This window comes from Diceros bicornis, chromosome 4 (assembly GCF_020826845.1).
Source record: "Diceros bicornis minor isolate mBicDic1 chromosome 4, mDicBic1.mat.cur, whole genome shotgun sequence".
In the NCBI taxonomy this organism is placed as follows: Eukaryota; Metazoa; Chordata; class Mammalia; order Perissodactyla; family Rhinocerotidae; genus Diceros; species Diceros bicornis.
Window position 1 is genome coordinate 28,710,179 of NC_080743.1, and position 23,270 is coordinate 28,733,448.

At 48.3% G+C, this 23,270-nt stretch overlaps 1 protein-coding gene across 2 annotated transcripts; it reads right to left on the reverse strand.

Annotated features, from left to right (window-relative positions):
* Positions 1-1,045: 1,045 nt before the first annotated feature.
* GFI1 (growth factor independent 1 transcriptional repressor) lies at positions 1,046-11,805 on the reverse strand. Of its 2 annotated transcripts, XM_058538520.1 has the most exons (7): positions 11,736-11,805; positions 9,068-9,282; positions 8,563-8,745; positions 6,268-6,743; positions 6,026-6,163; positions 4,852-5,017; positions 1,046-2,460 (listed from the first exon to the last, which is right to left on the reverse strand). In XM_058538520.1, the coding sequence occupies exons 2-7, from the start codon at positions 9,180-9,182 to the stop codon at positions 2,282-2,284; spliced, it is 1,257 nt and encodes a 418-aa protein (XP_058394503.1). In that variant the 5' UTR covers positions 9,183-9,282; positions 11,736-11,805; the 3' UTR covers positions 1,046-2,281. The 2 variants fall into 2 exon arrangements, with proteins under 2 accessions (XP_058394503.1, XP_058394502.1); XM_058538519.1 differs by lacking the exon at positions 11,736-11,805 and having other exon boundaries at positions 9,068-9,518.
* Positions 11,806-23,270: the final 11,465 nt, after the last annotated feature.

Consider the following 23,270-nt stretch of genomic DNA (forward strand, 5'->3'; position numbering starts at 1 on the left):
TCCTATGTGTTGTATTTGTTTCCTAAGCTCTCAAGGAATTTCTCTTCCCTTTGTGCTGTAGAGAGCAGAACCAGCCAGGATGAAGCAGGAGTTTATTTTTTCTATTTCACTTACCACCTCAGCAAATATTTATTGATCTCCTACTGTGTGCCAGGCACTGTTCTGGGAGCTGAAGATTCAGCAGTGACCAAGTAAATAATGCCCCACAGGACACTGTGCTTGCTCACTGCTGTATCCCCAGCACCTAGAACAGTGCCAGGCACATACTAGGCACTCAATCAATATGTGAAATTGATTTGAATAGAAATGGACAATCTGTGACAGTCAGCATGAGCCATGCACACCCTGGCTGGGAGATATTAGAGCACAGGTAGTTGGGATTTGAGCCAGGACCTTATTCTGGTTTCATTTTCTTCAAGGACTGATTGATGCAAAAAAATTCCCACAGGTAGGATAGAGCCAGAAGTAAGCCAGATCCCAATTTTACTGCCCCTCATGTGTCTTTAGGTTTGTAACTTGCCTTAGGTGGGGCAGCTAACCAATCTCAGACACTTTCTTTCCCCTCCAGTCTCCACAGAATCAAAGTAGTCAGGGTTGGATTGAGATCTACATTTTATGGCCAAGGAAACCAGTATCAAGGAGGTCAAAGGATTTGCCCACATCACATGATGTGTTAGTGACAAACTCAACCTCTAGACCTAAGGCTTGTGATTTCTTCATTCATCTGGGAGCCTTCTGGCCTCTAAAAAAAAACCCTGAAACTCTCAGAAGAAAGAGCCTATATACATGTGGGTCCATCAGGGACTCTACAAGGTGGGAGCTGAGTTCTGTACACCTAGTTACTCTGTTAAGCAAGAAGGCTCTCTGAGGCACCGAAGAAAAGAGAAAAGCATATGAAAACCAGAGCAATCAATTTTCCTCTCTTCTGGATGTTGGCTTGTCTGCTTTACTTTTGTTCTCCACTGTAGTTTCCTTCAGTGCCAACTTTCCCTACGGACTAAAACAAAGGTCTTTCCCAAATTCCCTGCCTAAATGAAAAGCAATATGCAAGAGTCTTAATACTTTATTAACTTAAAACATCACTCTAATAAATATGTATTAACAAACATAATGCACTCCAGAAGATCTAAAAACATTTACAAACCTCAAAGTAAAAATACCACTTTTTTTTCTCTCTGGTACATGTGGAGGGTCAAAGAGTTGAAGAAAGAGCCTTCAATCCCACATGCCCGCTAGCTTAGACATCTTTAAAATATCAGCTTAACAATAAAAAACTGAATATACACACAAATCTTTGAAATATCTGTTCAGCTATTTTTTGTTTATGCTTGATAAAATCCAAATGGGTCAGAAGGGAAGGTTCAAGATTCTGTTTCGTCTTCTCGGAATTCTTTTGGAGGGAAAGAACAGAATCAGTCACTTGGAGGTATGACTGTTAGCTTTTGAAGGGCAGAGGCTGAGACTTGAGTCTCTGGCTCCCCAGTACCTAGCATAGGGCCTGGTACCATGGTAACCGGTTGTCAATAAACATTTGCAGAGCGAATGGATGACATCTGTCCAAAGGCATCTGTGCTGCTTCCTCCTCTGATGAAGCCTTCACAGGCCTCCTGGAGGGGGGACTTCTCATCTCTCATCACCAAGGCCGCTTTTCTGCTTCTTCTTGGGGCAGGCTCAACAGCATATCTTGTAATTTCAGAAGTATGAAACTCCTTCCCCAAATCAGTTTCTGAACCAGTCTTCAAGTGGGAGAAACAATTCCTCTATGATTTACAGGCAGCACCCAACAGAAAGGGGTCAACAGACTCCCCAGAAGGAAAAAAATAAAAATAACACTCATTCTTCATTCTAGATAGAAACATTTGCATGTGTCTACCTTGTAAATAGTGATTCCTCCTCTCCACGCAAGTATCTGGGGTAGGTCAGGAGGAGGAGGGAAGAAACCTGAAGGACCTTCTTGTCTGTGGAGCAGGGCTGGGAATGGGAAGGACTGTGGGGCCCAAGATTTTATCTGATCCCCTCTTGACTTCGAGTCTTCAGGTGTAGAGGAGCCTATTCAATGTGTCCAAAGCCCAGTGAGTCATCTGGTTCCCACTCCAGGCTGAATTTTGAAAAGGTAACTTATCCCCTCTGGCAGCTCCAGGAAGTAAGGTGAAGGGAGATCACCCAAGTGGGATCTGCAGACTGGACTGGGGGACCTGAGAAGTCAGAAGTAGGTGGCAGCAAGTGGGGAGGCTGCCCTCCGTAGTGTTGTGTAACTGCTGCTTGCGGCCACCCAGGGCACTCATTTGAGCCCGTGCTGCGTCTCCCGGTGCCGCCTGAGGTCCACCTTCCTCTGGAAGCCCTTCCCACACAAGTCACAGCCAAAAGGCTTGAAGCCTGTATGCTTGCGGCTGTGGGTGATGAGGTTGGAGCTCTGGCTGAATGCCTTGCCGCACACCTGGCACTTGTGGGGCTTCTCACCTGCAGGGATGGAAGGGGGGAGGGGAGGAAGAATGAGTCTATCATAAAGCTAGAGGGGACTCACTGTGACCCACATGCTCTTGGCAGCAGCTGGCTGCACCACAGTCTAAGGCCTTCAAGCAACTTGGAGGGTGACGTGTTGCAACACAAGTCCTGGGAAGCCATGGGTGGCACCAGGTGAAAGGGAGACTTTCTGAGTGGGGGTTCCCAGACAAAGGCCTCAAACCGTTTCCTGCTAAACGGAAACAGAGCGAAGGCCGCGTGCCCTCCCCAGACTTGCAGCTGAATCCACCCTGGGAGGACTCCCCCGACTTTAGAAGCAGAGAGCTCTGACAGCAGATGTTCAACATGAGGGTGGGGGTGGGGGCCACTGGTGGTAGTGGTGGTGGCTGTCCTTCAAACCATGTGACTCAGTTCTAATTCAGAGGAAGTTTTCAAATCTGAGTTTCCAAGTGGGTGTTGGTTTGTATGGACCAGTGAGCCTGTCTTCTTTCTTGCTCTTGAAGGACAATAGAATGTATCTGAAGCATGGACATTTTTCAAAGTCTTATTTTAAAAATTACACATTTGGGCCACAAAGTGTTTCTTAAGGTAGCTGATCTTTTTCTAGCTTGATTTTACTTTCTTTTTATGAGGTCAATCACAGGATTCTTTATATACCAGCAATTCTTCATCATAGATTAGTAAATAACAGATAAAAAGGTTTTGTCTTTTCCCCCATTTCATGTGCTGTTGAACATTTGGGTAAATAGCATGAATGTCCAAATAGCCTCAGCATGGCATATAGTCAGGGCTTGGCCTTGGGAAAAATGCAAAATAGATTTGCATTTTTACAAGTTTGTTTTTGAGGAACTCTCTGTTCCTCTTGCTATAGTCCTTTCTGTCTTCATGCTTCAGATTTCCCTGATAAGGAACCACCTATCAAAACTTATCCTATCCCTTTAGGGTCAAACAAATCTGAGACACGAATTCTAGCTATAAGGTAAATGTTTGATAAGGGCTTAATGTTTCATTCAGTCAAGATCCTAGTTGCATTTTGATAAGCGTCTTGAATACCTTTCCTCAAAAGGAGTGAGTTATATGGAAATTTCAGGCAAGCGGGCATGATTAAAGTAGGATATTTTTCTGGGTTTTTGGAAAGGGGCATCTACACTGCCTGATCATACTTGTAAACATCAATGGTGGGTGTTTGGAACACACTGCAATTTGTTTTACATCAGTATTCATATTCTGAAATAAAATAGTCAGAATTCTGGGTCCCATGTAAATATTTTGTTGTATTAAAGAACGTGCTCCTGGCATTAAAACTGCCACCTACATACAATCAAAATGTTAGGGAAAGAGTCCAAGATTGGACTGGCCAGAGCAGTCCAGGGCCCCATGATTTATTCTCAGTGTGACCTTTGGTAAATCATTCCATCTCTCTGAGTCTCAGGATGGTAAAAGCAGCTCCTTCAATGTTATGGGGTGGCAGTAAGGATCAAACGAAGTGATTGATTTGAAAGCACTTTGTAAACTTTAAAGCATTATAACAGGTAAAGAATTATCATTATAGCATGAACTTGCTGTTATTTTGAAAAGGATAATAAGTGAATAGAAGCTTTCTATATCTACCAACCCCATGACTCTGAAAATAGAATACAATAAACAGTTGTCAAGAGCTTAGACATTTGAGGTCCAACAGACCTGAATTTAAGTCCCAGCCCTGCCATTTGCTAGCAATGTGACTCTGGACAGGTTACTTAACTTTTCTGTGCCTCACTTTCCTCATCTCTAAAATGGGGATAAGGAATAGTCTCTACCTCCTAGAGTTGTGTAAGTATAAAATGAGATAATGTATTTAAAAAGTGCTTAGCAGAGAGCTTAGTAATATTGACCATTGTTTATTCTTCCTCAATCAGAATGAGCTCTCAGACTTCTAAAAATGCAGCGAAGAGGCCACACATAAGTCCCTCCCCCAAAAGGCTGGGTGGGAGCCCTAGAGAAAATCCTCAGTCTCTGGGTAAACATTTAGAGCAATGCTCTGAGAGGACCCTGGAGCTTTGTATTTCACCCAGAGCAGGCAGCAGTTGAAGCAGCTTCTAAACTAGAGGAAAATATTCTTTGCAAGGATAGAGAACCTGCAGCTGACCTGCTGAGTAGTTCTTCAGATATGACCTCAAATCAAAGCCCCTCTGGGGAGAACCACGTATGTAAATGAACCTAAAAGAATCTGTCTCCTTGTTTTCTTCAACACACTGCAGTGATTAACTCCATCTCATCCCACCACTCATTCTGGGGCCAGAATATCACAGAGAAGGTGAATTATATTGGCATCAGGAGGAAAAACAATAGCCCCCGCCCCACACCCCTCACCGGGTGTTTCCTACAAGCCAAGGGCCTTCAGCTCACCAGTGTGGATGAAGGTGTGTTTCTTCATGTCCGACTTCTGGTGGAACCTCTTGCCACAGTACTGACAGGGGTAGGGCCGGGTGTCTGAGTGGATGAGCAGGTGTGTGGACAGCGTAGATGACCTCTTGAAGCTCTTGCCACAGATCTTACAGTCAAAGCTCCGTTCCTACAGAGAGAAAGATGTGGGATTCCCATTGCAATCATCTAGGCTGCCATTCTCCTCATCACTAACCAGACTCTAAAATCCCCAAAGCGGAGGCTCTCCCTTCCACACAGCCTGCCCCATTATCCTCTCTCCTCCCATTTATTATCAAACTCCACCCTCCCCACCCTTATCCTCTTCCCCTTTAACACTTTTTCTACCCAAACACTTTTCACCCACATCCCTCCACACCCCATGGCAAAAAACTATCCCCACCCTGCATTTTTGACACCCATTTACAAACACTTCTCCCACCACCTCAACAGGAGGCTCAGACCTCAGTCATGTGAGCTGCATCCCCCCACCCCCATCCCGCCACCGCCAGTGTGGGTGGTAAGGGAGATGGGAGAATACTTTTTAGTAAATAAGTCTCTGTAAGTAAGTATTTTCCTGTCATAGTTACTTGTGTACTGTTTGCTTATCCTCCCTGTCTCTCAGCTAAACTGTAATCGTGGGGACATCCTGTCAGAGACCTGGTGTGTTAGAGGATTCCCACGTGCCTAGCACCTGGGCAACAGATATTTATAAACGAATGAATGAAATAGCAAAACAAATATGCTACTGGATGCTCTAAACGAGCTGAGATCCCTCGTTTTCAGTCGGGAGGGGTCAATGCAGATTAAGTGACAGCCGTTTAGTGAAAAGCGAGGCAAAGAAACAGAGATAATAAATCTGATATATCAGCAGCAAGAGTGCATACAAACACTCCTCAAACCCAAAGTGAATGATCGGGATCACATCCTGGAGACTCAGAAGGATGTGACGCCAAACTCTAGAGCCGGCCACCACCACCTTTTCCTACACACCTATATCGGGGCAATGGGACATGGCAGAGGAGCCTGGGGGCAGTCCGGGTAAGTCCAAGAAGAAAGATGCCAGGCGGAGAGCGGCTGGTGCTGTACGGAGAAGCAGAAGACCCCGGAATGCGAACACCTGACCAGGGTGGCGCGGGGCGGTGCGCCCGGCTCTTACCTGCGAGTGCACGGCTTTGTGCTGCTCCAGGCTCACCGCGTGCCCGAAAGTCTTGCCGCAGATCTCGCACGCAAAGGGTCTCGTGCCGCTGTGGGACCTGCGCACGTGCACCTCGAGCCCATGCGGCGTGGAGAACACCTGGGGCGGGTGGGGCCGGGGAGAAGGCGGCTGAAAGGGGCCGAGGGGCGCGGGCAGGGGGCGCAGGGGCGGGCCACGCAAAGCCAGGCGCACGGGAGCCTCACCTTGCTGCACTTGATGCACTTGTAGGAGCCGCCGCCCAGAAGCAGGCGGGTGCACAGCAGCTCCGACTCCACCTTGACGCCGGTGCCCTTGTCCGCGTGCAGCCCGTGGCCGCGCTCCGGGTACAGCCCGCCGGCCGCCGCCGCCGGCCGCTCGTACAGCCCTGCCGCCGAGGGCCCGAAGTCGCCGTAGAGCCCCAGGCCCGCGCTGCCTCCTGCACTGCCTCCCCCGGGCGCCCCCGACCCCGCGCCGCCCGCAGGCCGCTCTGGGCCGTACAGCGCTGCGGGGTGGCCTGGCTCCGGGGTGCGTTCGCAGAAGAGGCCCAGGCCCGCGGCGCGCTCCAGGGCCGCGCACGGCCGGTAGCTCTGCACCAGGTGCCGCAGATCAGAACCCGCCAGGCCGCTCCACGAGTACGGCTTGAAGGGGAGGGGGAAGGGCTGAGCTTCGTCCAGCGACGGGCACACCGACTTCTCCGAGGCTGTGGAGGCACAAGAGGGCGTCCGGTCAGGCTTAAGACGGCGGGGCAGAGGTCTACCAGTCGGGTGTGTTTGCTAACTGCCAGGCACCCAGCGCTTGTGGAGCGCTCCGTGCGCCGGGCGCCGTGCTAGGTGCCAGGGACGCCCCCAGGATAAAACGCGGGACCGCTCCCTGGGGCCTCGGGGACCACTGGAGGTGGCAAGGCAGCAAACATTAAAATGACATCGAGCGAAGAGTTAAGTAAATTCTGTGCCAAGGCAGCGGCAGCGCAAGACGCTAAAGGGTCTTTTCTGGCTGCATCAGCTCACCTGGCGGTCCCATAGAGAAAGGCGCATCACGCTGTGCTTAAAAAATGCTCTGGGCTGAGCTGAGCTGTGCGGGAGTAGAAGGCGGAGAGCTTTCCGGGCCTGGACAGCGCACGTGGGCAGAAGGCCCAGCGCCTAGCGCAGGCGTCCTTCTGGCCCCTACATGATCCTACTCCGTCCTTTTTCTTTCCCAGGATCGGTAAGGAGGGAGGGAGAGGACCAATAAAATACAGCCTGGCTTACCCGAGACGTAGTCTGATAAAAAACGGGAAGGCGTTAACATTCCCCAAAGTTATTAAGTGCAGGTAGCAAACGGGCAGCAGGAAAGGTGCTTGGGGCTTGAATTGCCTGCCAAATACTCCCCATTCCCATTCCTGTTATAGTTTGGCGGAAAAAAAAAATCTAAATTTCTTAGAGAATAATTGACAGTTAAGGTTTAGTCGCCGCCTGCAACGGGAATAGCTTTCCGAATTCGTGGCCTTCTGCCCACCCTCGTGAATTGTGCTAAAACCAGATACCCAACGTATACTTTCTCTAAGTGCATACAGATTCACAAATCTGTTCACACACCCCGCAGACTCCAGGCTAGCCGCTTCAGTGAGAGGCCTCGAAGAGATTGCGGCGGCGCCCAGTCCTTGCGGGACGGTGTCCTGCGCAACCAAGAGGAAGCCTCGGGTCCCGCTCCCGGACACTCTCGCTGGCGCTATGGCTTTGGCCAAGTCGACGCGCTGCGTGTGGGATGGGGTTCGGGGTATCTTTTAAAACTAGTAATTGCAATCTGGAAATAACCGGCCCTTGGCAGAAGCCAGCTGTGGTCTGCGCTCTCCTTCCCCCTGCCACTCCCCCCCACCCAATGTGCAGTCACTCAGTTTGAGCGAAACTCGATTGCTGGCTGGAAATGAAACCAGAAGGCTGGTCCCCAAGGCTGGGCCAACCCGGCAGAACGAAAAATGAAATAGGCTCCCAATCCGTGCCTGCGAAGACCTAGCGGGGGGCCGAGATTTTCGTCCCAGCCCGGTCCCTCCCGCTTGGCGCCCAGCTCTGTAGTGCCCAACGCCGCGGGAGCCAGCGTAATTTTTAAAGGCAACGACTCTTTTCTCTCAGACTTCCCAGGTCTCCGTTTGTTTAAGACGCGGGGGTCTGGATTCTGGGATCCCAGCTCGTTCTAAACAATCAACTCTGGTCAGCAAAACGAAATGTCGCCGTGGCTTCCCCTTGAGACGACACATTTGTTTTCTCTCACCCACCGGCTCCGCGCGAACGAGTGTTAGGGATGAACAGCCGGCTCCCGCCGCCTCGGATCCAGGCAGCAGACCCCGCGAGCAGGCTGTCCCCGTCCCAGAGAAGCCGGAAGCCTCCCCACGGGGTCCCTTACCCCACGAACAAGCAAGCTTCCTCCTCTCGGAAAGACTCTCCTCCATCTATTTAGCATTTCTGTGCCCAAAGCCGCGTAAGTTCATCCCTCACCACGGGGTCCCTGTCGCCTGCGCCCCAGAGCTCCCAACGGGTCCCTACCTGGAGACACAGAGGGAGACGGAGGCCTCCAGAAGTCCTCAAACTCCGAGCCCCGGTCGCAGACGCTGCCCTCACAGCTGCCGGGGGACGCGGAGGCTCTGTCGGGAGCCTCGGTCAGCTGCGACTCGGGGGACAAACGGCCCCGGGGCTCCGCCTTCGTCCCGCCTGCGCTCGAGGTGCTGTCTGCGGAGAGGAGGCAGGATAGGGGCTCAGGCTGGGCCTGGTTGGGCCCGATGGTTCTGAAGTGGCTCCCCCTAGACCGTGGCATCCGGGCGACCGCCTGTCTCCCCAGACCTGTCCGGGAACCCTCCCGGATCCTGGGCGGGAGCAGAAAGGCCGTGGCACCTAGGCGATAAGCCCGGAAGGAACTCGGACGATAGGAAACAAAAAAGGACAGCAAAGGGGGCATCGGGGCCGCCCTTCCCGGATCCTGGGGGATGGTGTGGCGGGGCGCAGAGTCTACAGACCCAGGAGTAGCCCCGCCCGGCCCGCGCGAGCCCCGCACCTGCTCCGCCTGGCGCCAGTACATTCTCCAGACGGAGGGAATAGTCGGGACCGGGGGAGCGCGGCTGGTGGTAACTGTGAGCCTTCTTGCTCTTGACAAGAAACGAACGCGGCATGGTGGTCGGGCGCGCTCCCCACTCGGCTCCAAGGGTCCCAAGAGCCGCTGTCAGCCCACCGTCACCAGGAGTTCTTGCTCAGCCCCAGCCAGGCGGAGACCTGCGAGAGGAGAACTGGATGGAAACGCGGGTCAGCATGCTCCGGGGCCGGGGACTGGGCAGCCAGGAGGAGAGACAGCTCCGGCCGGGGAGGAGTGAGGAAAGTCTGCGGGAGGAGGGGCTTGGCCCCGCTGCGCCGCGCTCACCAGGTGGCACTCGGACAGGTGGCGCGAGCCCGCCGCCGCCGCCACAGCTCAGCGGTAAAACCTGTCCCGGGCCCCGGGCTCAGGCCTCTTCCTTCTGCCCTGCCCACGCCCCTCGCCCCTCCCCTTCCCTAGCAAAACTCGGTCTGGCATCAAACACTCCAGAGAACCGAAGTCCCCAACCGGCCAGTTACCCCAGCTCGACCACTCACTGCCTGCCTGGCTCTGCTTTGGGCTGAGGAGAAGCGCGGAGACGCGCGGATCAATTTAGGGCCGCGGGATATGTCGATGGTCGAGGACCGCGAAGGGGCAATGAGCCAAACCTTCCGAGAGCCGGCTACAGACTGGGTGTGAAAGGGGGGCAGGGGCGGGTCGCACTAGGGAGGCTAAGGGGTGGGGTCGGGGGGACAGCAGCAGAGGGACGAGGAGCATCAGAGGCCGGAGAAAGAAGGCAGGAGTGCAGAGGGATAACAAGGTCGGGGTGGGGGGTGGCAGAGGACCAACCCTGGTCCCGGGAGAAACTCGCATCTCGCTGATCTTGCTCGCCCCTCACGCTTGCCCCAGGAGGGGAAAAAGTTGGCCCGGAGACGCGGGTGCGGCGGGAGCAGGCAGGGTCCGGGGTGAGACACTCCAGACTATGGAGACCTAACCTCGGAAACCACGTCCCGGGAAAAAGCACTTTCCTTTCTGCTCACCAAAAACTTTGTCCTGGGGAAGCCGAGCCCGATCAGCGCGCTGGCTGGGAAATGCGCGGTTTACAGGAGTCCGCGGAGAACCAAGTTTAGCGGACGCGGGAGACTGCAGACTGCTCTGGCAGGGGCCAGAGAGCCGGGGTCCGGCGCGGACCTGGGAGGGAGCTAGCTGCCCGCTGCGCCGTTCTCATTAACCCCCCAATCAGTTCACCTAATCCCGGGGTCGAAACCTGAGCCCAGCGGGGAGGCGGGGCAGCGCTTGCGGCTCAGCTCGGGGCTCGCTCCGGGGGCGGGACCAGTCGGGCTAGGAAGTCTGGGGAAAACGAATCTGCCTTCCTCCCGGGGTGACGGCGATGGGGGTCAGGTATACAGGCGAGCTGTAGGCTCTTCGGGCACCGCAGCACTCCCTGGTCTTGGCTAGTTCAGAAACAAGGGCGTCGGGGACCCCGGGCCGGGGCAGGAACCCTCGTCCTTGGGCTTCGAGCGGTTTAGACAGCCAGACTAGGAGCTGCGAGGCTCCCAGGGCAGGATGCACGAGCCGGCCTAAGTCTGCGCGTTGGTGCTCCGGACTCAAAACGAGTTCTCGGGGACTCGTTCCCTGGAGAGCATTCCACGCCCCACCGTGTCCCCTTCCCCGTGGGAGGAGTGGGGACAGGCTTGGGAGAAAAAATGGCTGAGACATGTAGCGGAGCCCCAAGCGACGTTTCCTGCGTCCTAAGTGCCAGAAGGCCCCTAGGACTGAAGGTGCTGCCCGCCCCCGTCAGGGTCGGCCCCTAGGGTCGGGGCTTCAGGAGGCTTCGGGGTGCTGGGCTGCCCTAGGGCGCGATTCTGCTGCTTCAGTTTTCCCGGTGCCAGGGTGTGAGCTGCCCCTTCGGCGGTATAATTAGACACCACAAACGCAAAAACCAATTCCTTAAACGACCATGAAACTCAGAGGAAAAGGAAAACCGGGTGAAACGGTCCCGAGGGCCCTGCTGCGGCTTGGGTGTGGGTTGGCGCGCAGCGGGACGCGGCGGGGGACTCGGGGGGAGCTGTCCGCGCCGGCGCTGAGGCTGGGCTGGCTGGGACCGCGTGGGATCAGGCGGGCGCGGAGGCGGCTTCCCGACGCCTCTCTCGCATCCCGGCTGGCTCTGCCGGTTCCTGGGAGGGTGGAGTGGGTAGGGGAGTGGTAGGGCCGAGGGCTGAGCGCGTGGGAAGGCGACCTCGCACAGCAGCTGGCGGCTGAGGGGCGGGGCGGACCCCTCGGCGCACGCGGGCCCGCTGGGCCTCTCTTCATGGTCAGGGCCCGGGGAGGCGAGAGCTGGAGGCGCGGAGAGGGCAGCCTCCTGAGCCCAGCTGCCGCCGCCTTCCCACCAGATGTTTCCTTCCCGGGTGGATCCTGCTCCCCTGCAGAACCACCAAATGGCCTGGCGCGCGTCCCCTGCGCCAGATCCCAAGCCCCGCCGTGCGGGTCGCGCCAGGACCCAGCGGATAGAGCTCTCCCGGCTCCCGCACAGTGGCGGGCAGCAGGTGGGAACCCGGCAGCGCCTTCTGGTCGCCCCCGCAGTGCCGGTGCCCCGCCAGTTCCCGCGGCCGCCCCCGCCAGGGAAGGAGGCGCAGAACAGGCGCAGCAGACCTACCTGCGGGGTCAGGGCGCGGGCACAGCGCTCCGAGAGTTTTCAAACTTGAGTTGCTTTCGGGAGAGACTGCGCTGTCTCTCTCTCTCTTTTTTTTAATCTCCTTCCGAGCTCAGCCCCCAAAACCACAAGCCTCACTTCCTGAGCGTTAAGGAGTAGCTCGCTTAGCCCTCTCAGACCTGCCCCCCAACCCCCAGGCGGCGGCGGGGCGCGCTCCTCCTTTGCGCAAGGGGCTAGGAGGCGGACAGGGTGCCCGGCCTTTCCAGCTGCCCTCCCCGGAGGCCCTCTCGTTTTTTTCTCTGTGGGACGGCGGGGGATGGGGAGACCCGGAGGGCCCAGACACCCAGGCACTAGAAATGACTCGAAAGAAAATGAACTATTCTTGGCTCCTGGGAGACTTCCGCAACGAGAAGAAGTCACAGATTCAGGACACAGATTGACGGGAGCGCCGGGGGTGGGAGCGCCCAGCAGTGAGGGGGCCTCCCGGCCCATCTGGCCTGGGACCCCCCCCACCCAGCCCCGCTGCCTGCTTGGGCTGAGCCGCCCCCGGGTCAGGGCCGTGAATCACCGGCCCGCGGTGCCGCCGGCCTGGAGCCCGGCGAGCGGCCGCGGCGTCCGCAGAGCGAAACCTGCCCTGCGGCCCCGAAATAGCTTGTTGTGGAAACACTTCGGGATAAATACGCCCAACGAGGCTGAAAATACCTTGACACCCAATCCGAGAGGTTTGCTCATTTCCCTTCGGATTTAGGTAATGGTTAAATTTGGAAAAGGTGGGCGAGCGCCGAGCCCCCGGCAGAGAGGGCGCTGGCGGCGCGTCCCGCGGGCGCCCGGCGGGGCCAGCAGGCGCGCCCACCCGGTGCGGCGCTCACCCGCGCTGGGCCGGTCCGCGGGGCCCGCGGCTAATTTCCGGTGGTCGGAGCTGCAAAATTAAAGAGCGCGCGGGAGGGAGCGCGCGGGGGCAGCGACGGCGGCTGCTCGGCTGGCCCCGCCCTGACAAGGCGAGCCGGAGAAAGCGGTACCTCAGGCGCGCGCTCCGCCACCGCCTGAAGTCATCCCCAGGCATCTGGTCCTCAGGGGAGCAGTAAAGCGCCATAGAAGCACCACCCAGATGCTTACTGAAAAGTAAATCTTCGCTGGAATTGTGTGTTCCATGAGGGTAGGCGCTGGATCTACAGCTTTACGTTTCTGGTGGGCTCTTAACAAATATGTGGACTGAGTAAATGAAAGAATGGCGTTAATTAACTAATGAATTCTACTAATAGAACAGGACAAATAAACAAATGCAGCAACCTTCAACGCTATACTGTTATGTCATGAGCCATAGAGTGTGGCCTGTTGTGCATACTTAAAGCCTAAACTCTTTCCTGACGGAGGTAGATATCGTTGTAATTACATTACTTTCCTAAATGAATTGAGTTAGATTTAGATCACTACTTCATGAACAATAAGTCTCTAGCGTCAGATACCCGGAGAAGGGAGTGGTGCTCCTCAGTTCTTGCAAAATACGTACCATATTTTAGATTAATCTAAAATTGTCATGGAAAAAAAAAAAGCTCTTTGAGCCCTTCCCCTAGAGAATGTTTTTAAGTGATTTTTAATTTGCATTGTAAATCTAAAGATTTGTGGAAAATATTTGGTTACCATGGCAGTGCTTCAAGCATGCTGTAATAAATCAGAGGTTTTACACAGCAATGGCCACACATCTAGTGTGCACCAGGCACTGGACCAGACACATATCTTAACTGTCTGCTTAGTTGTCCTCCTTACACTAATGTTCATTTGCTCAACACACCCTTTCTTTATAAATAAATGCAGAGGTAAGCAATCTTAATCAGAAGGATTGCAAATATTGAATTAGCAGAAGGGAAATTAAGGGCATTTTGTCAAGTTTTTATTTCTTGTGTACTTTGTCCTGGCCTAAGGTATAAAAATCTTAAAACAGCCCAAAACAAATCCTTCCCTTATTCCTTCTAGCCTGTGCAACAGCAGAAAAAGGCAAAAATTTAAAAGAAAATGATAAATGGGACAAAAGGAAATTTATTACCAATCAAGTTCTAGAGAAATGGCTGAACCATTTCCTTTGCATATTAGCAAGTTCTAAGTCAAAATTTCTTGAAAAGGCGCTGTGACTATTTAGTAGTTTAGTTGAATGTTGCTGTTTGAAGTATCAGAAAACATGGGGAGGCTATGAAGGGGACAAATAATCACCTTGCATATCACCTTAGAATAAATCCCTTTCATTCAGATTAAATCTAGTCATCTTGCTTTATTTGCCCTTCACAGCCTCTGAATTTCCAAAATAAAACTGGGGACTGGGACAGAGACACCCAGAGAGGAGCAGGTAGGAGGGAGATGACACCGAATCCCCTTATATCTTTTACGATTTGAACCTCGTGGATATTACCAATTCAAATAAATAAACATACATTAAAAAATATTTAACTAGTGAGATCAGGTCATTTCCCAAGTGTAGAGTGGTGAAATGTGATTCCTACACTAAGGGGGAACAGAGGAGAAAGGTAAGAAGAGGGCACCCAGAGAGGTTAAGAAACTTGCCAAGGAGGGGCGAAGAGGCAGGACTGGAAATGACAAAATGAGCCAGACTTTCCACTACTCCAAATTACCTCTCATTTACTACTAAACTGAGAGTGAAGAGAATAAGACACCCCCTCCTAGTGCACATTTTTAAAAGCTAGAAAGAATTGCTCCCCCCAGATGTTCCTTTGGACCTGAAATGCTTCTAATGGTAAGCAGAATATAGCCTTGGGGCATAATTTTTTATAAATACTGGTTTCCCCAAAAAAGGATATTAAAGTTACTAATTTTGTCAGTAATGTACTAATCATTATTAAATAACAATAATAAGGTATCTATAGATGCCAAATAACAAATGACCTCCTTCATATGGCAAACACTTCCAAGCTCTGGCCAGTGGCCCATTTATTTCAAGCAGCATCTCATAGATCAGAATTTCCCTACAACAGAAGATTTGAGACATTTTAAAAAAGAAAAATTGTAACAGGATGTTACTAGTCTCTTGTTTATTTTTTCACAAAGCTTTACAGTTACCATTGCTGTTCTACTTGGGAGAGGCATAGGAAGAGTGGGTGATGCTGAAACCCCAGAGAGGGGTGATGTTCCTATTTCCAGCATACATTTCTGTAATGTTTGGCTCATTTGATCCTCACAGCGATACTACTAGGCGGGGAAAGAGTCCAGGCTTTTTGTAGACAGCGGGTATCAATCTCTGTTCTGCCAGTTACTAGCCCTGCGAACTGGAGCAAGTTAGTTCAACTCACCCAGCCCCAGTTTCTCACCTGTGAAGTCAGAATATCTACTTACCTTGCAAGACCGTGGGGCAGACCTTTGATTTCCACTCTTCACGGGTTCCTCTGGGAGCCAAGAATGGAAGTGCGCTCCCAGTGAGGGTGTCCTAGGTTTAACCTCCCTCTTCCATGCCCTGCTTCAAATTTTTCAACTTGGCATAAGTAAACTTCGTTACAGCAACATGCAGGGACTTGGGTTTTTTTTTTTTTTTAACGTCAAAGTTCAGGGAAAAATGAATCAGGGACCTATTTTCATTTCTAGTTATTCTATGGGTTTATTTGGGGGGAAGTTAAATAATTTGTTTCAGGATTTAGTTTACCCATCTTTAAAACAGGAAATGCCTCCCATTTGTCAAATACCATGAACTATTGGCTGAAGGGTAGCTGTGGGAGACACACTGAAAGTAAAATCAATGTTTAAAAAACACAGTAAAAAGAAAAAAAAAAATCACAGGATGGGACTGGGCATGAGGCTCCTCTATAAGCCACATAAAAGCTGTCATCTATAAGAAGGTGGTGCTTTATTTTTAAAATATATTTTTGATTCTAAGTTATATTAGGGATAATTTGATAAAGAAAGAAAAGAAGAAATCCCAGTAAAACAACTTTCCAGTAGTTTTGCTCTGCTTCTTTAAAAAAAAAAATTGTAATCACATCATAGATACAAACGTGTATTCTGCTTTTTTTCACTGAATATTATAATATTTCTTCTTTCTAGTCTTTTTATTTTTCAGATTTTCTTTGGTTGAACAAAAAACTTTTTTTGTTTTTTTTGTGAGGAAGATCAGCCCTGTGCTAACATCTGCCAATCTTCCTCTTTTTTTGCTGAAGAAGACTGGCCCTGGGCTAACATCCATGCCCATCTTCCTCCACTTTATACGGGACGCCGCCACAGCATGGCTTGCCAAGCGGTGCGACTGTGCGTGCCCGAGATCCGAACCCGAGAACCCCGGGCCACCGCAGCAGAGCACACACACTTAACCGCTTGCGTCACCGGGCCGGCCACGAACAAAAAACTTTTTGTAGTAAAAGGTATTTTAGTAAAAATCATGACAATCATCTTCCTCACTTTTACATTATCTTTCATCATTCTTAATTGCTATTGAAAGGATTCTATCACTAGATTACTATAATTTACTCAATCACTTCTGTCTTAGTATTTAGCTTGTTTTCGTTTTTTACTATTTTAAATAATGCAATGAAAAGTTTTCTGGATATAGCTTTGCCCACATTTTAAATTGTTTCTTTAGGATATATTTTTAGTGGATTTCCTGGATCCAACAATGATTATTTTTATGTCCCTTGATACCAGAAAAAGTGTTTTGGGTAGCATGTTTATGTAATGCATAAGCCAAAAGAATTCATATCACTTAACAAACAGTTAAAAGATTATAAAGTTTCTATGGAAAAGTTAGACCTTGATTAAAGACCAGACACAGGACTAGTTTTTATTTTATGCACAAGAAGTATTTGCTGTGGCCACAATGGTCATATTGCCATCGTTTCGTCCTCATGGGGTTAAGAAACTATTTAATTTTTGCCTTTGGATTAGGTGTCTTGGTGGGTGTAGTCAGACGGAAATAAGAGTTATATGTTTCTTTCTAAATTGTGTGAATTCAAGGAAAATAGATGCAGAGTGATAATTGTGTGATGCCTTAACTCAACTGTTAGGTAATATAATTGTCTCCCTTCTACTCTTACAAGTAGCAGGCTATCAAAATAAAGTTCAAATGACACTCTAAGTCAGAATAAGATTTGATGGTATCATCATTTATGGAAAGTGGGTAATGCTTTTTTACCAACATACGCAAAAATTGGGAAATGGGGTAAAAGAGAAATTTGTAGATAAACAAATTAATTTAAGACTTACACTATGAGTAAGACCCAATCTTATATTAATATTCAGAACCTTTTCAAACATGAGGAAAAACATTATTTTCTTTTAATAAACATTTTGGGACAGATATATTTAAATCTTGTCACATTGTAAAATACATTCTATTACTATAAAAAATTTAAATTAAACTTTTACGTAAAGGATTTGAAACATCTGAAGAGGGAGGGGGCTGTCAGCTTTGGTGTTCAGAGTTCAAATAAGAAAATTGTTAACCTCACCACGTATATATTTTTACATTGTTCCTAAGAACAGATTGACTGCATAAAGTGTCATCTTATGAGTGGGCTGCATGAGATGACTCTTCATAGAAACAAACCCAGCATGAACATTTATGGAAAAAAAAAAGGAGTAGATTTTAGTTGGTGAATGGAAAATGTAACGAGAGAGAAAATGTAAAATTATTTTTCTTTTGAGTTTTTCATCATTTCCTCCAGGATGTTTGGTGATCATTTTACCCTAACCCCAGAGGAAACACTTCATTTTAAAACAGTAAAGCCTATATATTGTAACTTTTAAAAACTATTCACAAAACACACCACCCCTGGAGGGAATGTCTGACCCTATACCTAGAGGTAAGTGGGGAATTGAGGCTCCTGGAAACCTCATGCTGGCTGAGGATGAGCCCACATGAATACCCCCAGGCTCTCCCTGAGAGGCAAATCCCTGGGCAGACAGCCTGAACCAGTAGTAGGCAGATGCAGCCCACTGGGTGTTGTAGTTCTGTCACTGTGCTGGCCTCAAGGAGGAGAAGGAAAGGCTGGGAGCTCTCTGAGGCAGGAGTTAGAGTCATTTCTGTTTCCTGCATGAGGACACCAGTGGTTTAAGAAGCCCAGGCTCTGATAACTAGCAGTTTTTTTTTTAACCCAACCAAATCTGTTGACTCCAAATCTTGTCTGTTCGAAACCACACTGATCCAGCACAGGGAGGAAAAGCCTTGAGCCAAAAGCCAAGTGCCTGTCATGGGCTTGGGAGGTGATGAGGATGGGGGAGATCATGCTAATGACTAAGTTTTATTGGTAGAGGAGAGGGAACAAATTCCCTCACCTTCTGCTGCAAGCTTCTAATCAATCACCCCGGCAGTGTGGAGTTACCTGGTGTGCTGCTCGTCACAAGTCCAGAAAACAGCATCAAGTGAGTAAGTTGCTGAACGTGCCATGGCTAGATGATAGAACATTTGTAAAGTAGGTGAAACAAAAACTAAAACACACTTCCATATCCCACCACCTTAGTTTAACCACTAGTAAAATCTGAGTGTTTTTTTCAATCTTAAAAAAAAAGAGTCTAGATGTATATTTTGCATACTACAATCATATTGTATAATTGTCCATTTAGATGATATGCTATGATTATTTTTTTGTTCACCTTTTACCGAACAGTTGTATCGTTTCTCTTTTTCCTTACTATAAATGATGCTGTGATTTTTTTTAACTGCATTTGGGTTTTTATGTATAATTCTTTAAGATTGATAGCAGGAAGTGGAATTACTACATCAAAGGGTAAGAACATTTTAAAGTTTATGAACACATATTGACAAATTATTTTCCCATATGAGTGTAATAATTACACCCCTGCCAAGAAAAATTATAAAAACCACAGTAACTGAGGGGCAAAAGAATACAGTAATAAAAGGCATGGACTCTGAGCCTGATTTCCATAGTCTGGAGATTCTGGCTCTGTCATTTATTATCCTTAGAAAAGTTCCTTAACCTCTCTGTCCCTCAGGTTTTTTATCTGTAAACATGATCACAACAATAGCATCCACGTCATAGGTTGTTGCACTGCACAGATGCAACACGTTAACAGATGTGAAGCATAGAGTAGGCATGTACTAAGTTATTTAATATAGTTATTATTACTATACACCAGGCACTATTGGAGGCCCTTGTATACATTATCTCTAACCATCCCAACAAACAGGCTGTGGAAATAGACTTGGAGAGGTCAGACTTCCCCAGATTGCACAGCCAGAGAAGGACAGAGCCCAGATTCAAACCCAGTCCAGCCTGGCTGCAGACCCTGGGTGGGCTCCAGGAGGTAGGCCCAGGGCCTCACAGTGTGGGAGCAGTAGCTGGCACACTGCGGGCAGCGCCCAGGACTTGCCAGGAAGCATTTTAATATGGATTTCTGACATCCCCAGTCAGACCGACCTCCTGAGAGTCCCAGGGTCCCTTCGCTGGCTCACAGGCCTCATCTCCCACAGCAGCCTTTGGGGTCTGGGCTTTCCAAGATCACTTCCAATTCTCACCATCTGTGTCCCCATCAAATTGAGAAGTTCATTGGGGCTGAGGCTGGTAGTGACGTGCCCAAGGATCATTGCCTCTTCCTACAATATTCTTAACTGTTCCTGTTGTCAGGTAAGGGCCAATTCAGCTGCAGGGGACACCATGAGCTTTTGTTAAAACACACTCACCCACCACACAGATACACATCCTTACACATAACCCCCGATCCTTATCCGATGAGAGAATGAGGAGGGCTTCTGTGCAAATCAGGGATTTACTTGTGCACCTCCCAGTCTCTTTGTTCAGTACTGGAAGGCAGAACATCCTGGTGGCAACAGGGTAACACAAGGAATAGCACCAGAATGAACTCTGCCTCAGGATATAATCAGGGTGACCAGTGTGGAGGCTGAGTTTAAAAGCAGCCATTGAGGCCTGAAGGATGGAAAGGCCCAGTGCAGAGGGTGGGGTTCGTGGACTCAGTTGCACAATTCAGTTTAATTCAACAAATATTCATTGGACATTGGTTGAATGTCATGCATTATGCTCTGTGTGGGGTACAGAGAGGAATCTGGGGGTGTGTGTCTCTGCTCTCCTTCCACCCACTGAAAAGTGAATATAGCAGGGAAGGTGAAAAAAAGAAAAAACTAATGCATGAAGAATATTTCCCTCCTATCCCAGCTGTCTGAGACACCATCTGGCCTGGCATACAGGGACTTTTCTTTTGACCAGTGTGATGGTTAATTGTAGGTGTCAACTTGACTGGGCTAAGGGATGCCCAGATAGCTGGTAAAACATTATTTCTGGGTGTGTCTGTGAGAGCGAGGTTTCTCTCTCTCTCTCTCCAACTCCCTCTCCCTCTCCCTCTCCCTCTCCCTCTCTCTCTCTTCTTGATCTGGGATGTCCATCTTCTCTCGTCTTGATCTGCTCCTGCCCTCGGACATTGGAGCTCCTGGTTCTAAGGATTTCAGAACCCATGACTTACACCAGTGCCCCCTCCCCCCCATATCCTTCTCCCCACCCCCCGCCCTGTTCTCAGACCTTCAGCCTTGGACTGGAGTTATACCATCAGTTACCCTGGTTCTCAGGCATTTGAACAGACTGAATTATACCGTTGGTTTCCTAGTTCTACAGCTTGCAGATTATGCCTCCATAATAGTGTGAGCCAATTCCTATAATAAATCTCCTCTTATATATGTATACGTATATCCTATTAGTTCTGCTTCTCTGGGAACAGATACAACTAGTCAGCACATTGCACAGTTTCTGCTACAGATCTGAAACTCACATGATATGGGTCTTGGATTAGGATTTTGGAGCATCAAAATATTCAACCACTTGCAAAAGAATGTGATTTACTTTTTGCACAAAGACATTTTTGCTTCTGGTTTGGGAAGCATTTTACAGTTTGGATTGTAGAAAGGCATATGATTTTGGCATATTCCATCACGCACCTAACAAAAACTTCCCAAAGATTTGTGTAGGATTCTCTGAGGAAGGAATCAAAGTGGGTGGGTGGAAATGTTTTGTTCTTTCTTCCTTCTTTTTTCTTTCTTTCGCTTCCTTCTTTTCTTTCTTTCCCTTCTTTCTTTTCTTTTTTTCCTTTCCTTCTTTTCTTTTTCCCCTTCCTTCTTGTCTTTTTTTCTGTTCTTTTCTTTCTTTCCCTTCCTTCCTTCCCGCTCTCCCTCCCTTCCTCCCTTCCCTCCCTCCCTCCCTCTCTCTTTCTTACCACAAACTTGAGATTAACTATTACTATTAACTTTTCTTGGCACCAAGATCAGATATATTTCTCTCTGGGATCCCAAAAAGTGGTTATTATGTGCTAGAAATGAACAATGTTCTCATACATGCTTAAGATAGATGCAACAAAAGTTGCTGTTTCTCACAACACTCAATATACATTGTTGCCATCACACAAAAGTACAATTTGGTAAAATTATACTTTGGGAAACTATGGCACTGTCTAGCAAGGTACCAGCTGTCTACTGATCTGGTTTAATCCATGGATATGTTTTAGACTAGACTGTCTGAAAAAGTGCATAAGCTGATGTATACTTCAGATAATCCTCCCTGAAAATTGCTTCTCCTTACTGAGTTTTTAATAAATATTGGACAAGATGAGATTATACTCCCAGCTAAATCCTGGAATGCAGTTATTCTGAGTTGTCTAAATTCAGACCCATATGCCTTAATGGACAATTCAAGGGTAGAGTTTGACCTATTATGAAAGCTGAGGTACCCAAGGACAGCTGGCTGTATTAAAGGTTCTTCTCACCTACATGGGAAAACCAAAGTCAGGTGTAAGCTTTTCCTGAGGAAATTGTTTTGAGTCTGCATAGCACACAAATGAGATCCTAAAAGGTCACATCCATAGAACATGGCCAAAACAATATTTTTCCAACTTTATATTTTCCACACAGAAAAGTTTAAAGAATAGTACAATGATCATCCAAATAATTCCAACTAGATTCAACACTAACATAACATTGATATAAACTTTTTTTAATATTAGCACCAAAATAAAATCTTAATTAAGCACCCCCACAAGTCATAACTTTGAGCAGTGCTACTTCCTGCCATACCCTCCAGGATAAAATATTTGTGATGTACATGGAGGTAATTAAACAAAGTAACTTATATAACAGTGTTATAAAGTTATAAACCAGTTAAAAGATGACAAATACCTACCAGATACTTACCAAATGTAAATTTATTTTGAAATATCCAAACTTTCTGGCAGTGATGAGCCAAGAGGGTTTAGCAGGAGCTCTGAGTTTGAGATAATAAGAATCATCTTACACACATATAGAATACTGCAACGCTTGCCTTTCTGTTTTTTACAACAGAAAGGAGTTGTCTCATCTACAAAAACTGTTTTATCTCTCAGGTTCTTTAAGGTTAATATAAGCATCAATAGCAGCAGCAGGATAGAGTGTATCTGTGTTGAACTTGTGCAGTTGGCCCCGGAACCAGTTCCTGCCAACAGACCTAGAGGCTGAGAAAGCTCAAAGCAATCAAAAGTGTAATGTTGGCTTTCAATAGACAAGTCATGTCTAAAGTCTGCCTAGTCCTTATGTACAATATTAGCCTAAAAAACCCAGGCTTGAAATTTGTCAGTCAAGCTAATAACTAATTTTTATTGGTTGTGGACTATGAGGTTATGTCAAGTTCTTTTCCCATATTATCTCATGGAATTCCACAACCCTATGAAGGAGGCAGTGTTATTATTATTATTCCTATTTTATGGGTGAGGAAACTGAGGCTTAGAGAGTAACTTTGCCCAAAGTCCTACAGTTACTTAATGGGATTCAAACCTAAGTGGATTTGGCATTAAAGCCCAGACTCTTACCACTTTGGTTATGATGCTCCCCCTATAATAAACAAACACTAGATGGTCTTTTATTCAGGCTGGCTTTTTAAAAGAGATGAATGCTGCTCTTCTGCCAGCCTGATCATGCCTGTAGAGAGAATAATACCTCTTGTTTATAAGGATCAGGGCTTGTAATTCACAGCAATTCTTAAACAGCTCTAGAAATAAAGTTTATTCTCTTTTATAAACTTTTATTGATGTATAATTTACATAGCGTAAAAGTGCATAAATCTTAAGAGCACAGCTTGGTTAATTTTTACACAGAAATACACCCAAGTGAAGATCTAGAATATTACCAGCATCCCAGGTGCTTTATTGAATTTGTATTTTTTAATCAGTTGCTGAAAGTGGGAGACCATTACTGAGCTCTGGTTAGAAATTGGCTTGGGAGCTACAAAAATCTAGACCATCGACCATGGTTTGTAGAGTTAAGTCAAGTGAGCCTCCTACGAGCCAACTCACATCTGGGATGCCCGCCATCATCTTGCCTTGGAGACTGTGTTCAAAGTGCCAAATCTAATGGCCTGACTCAGTTTCTCCCACAAGTTCATAGAAAATGAGGTTTTATTGTTTTTGTTTTGTTTTCCTAGAAAATATCAAACATATAGAGACAGAATAGTAAAATATACCCCATGTACCCATCACCCAGCTTCAACAGTAAATCTATGGCTAAACTTGTTTCATTTATCTCCCCACCCACTACTCCCCTCCTCCACCTGACTATTT

Bases quoted from the DNA above. Each gene is read 5' to 3' on its own strand.
- GFI1 (XM_058538520.1), bottom strand. From the start codon at position 9,182: ATGCCGCGTTCGTTTCTTGTCAAGAGCAAGAAGGCTCACAGTTACCAC. The intron at 8,746-9,067 runs GTGCGGGGCTCG...TCCTCTCCGCAG, and splicing joins ACTGGCGCCAGGCGGAGCAG to ACAGCACCTCGAGCGCAGGC. The intron at 6,744-8,562 runs GTAGGGACCCGT...GTGCCTCCACAG, and splicing joins GTCTCCCTCTGTGTCTCCAG to CCTCGGAGAAGTCGGTGTGC.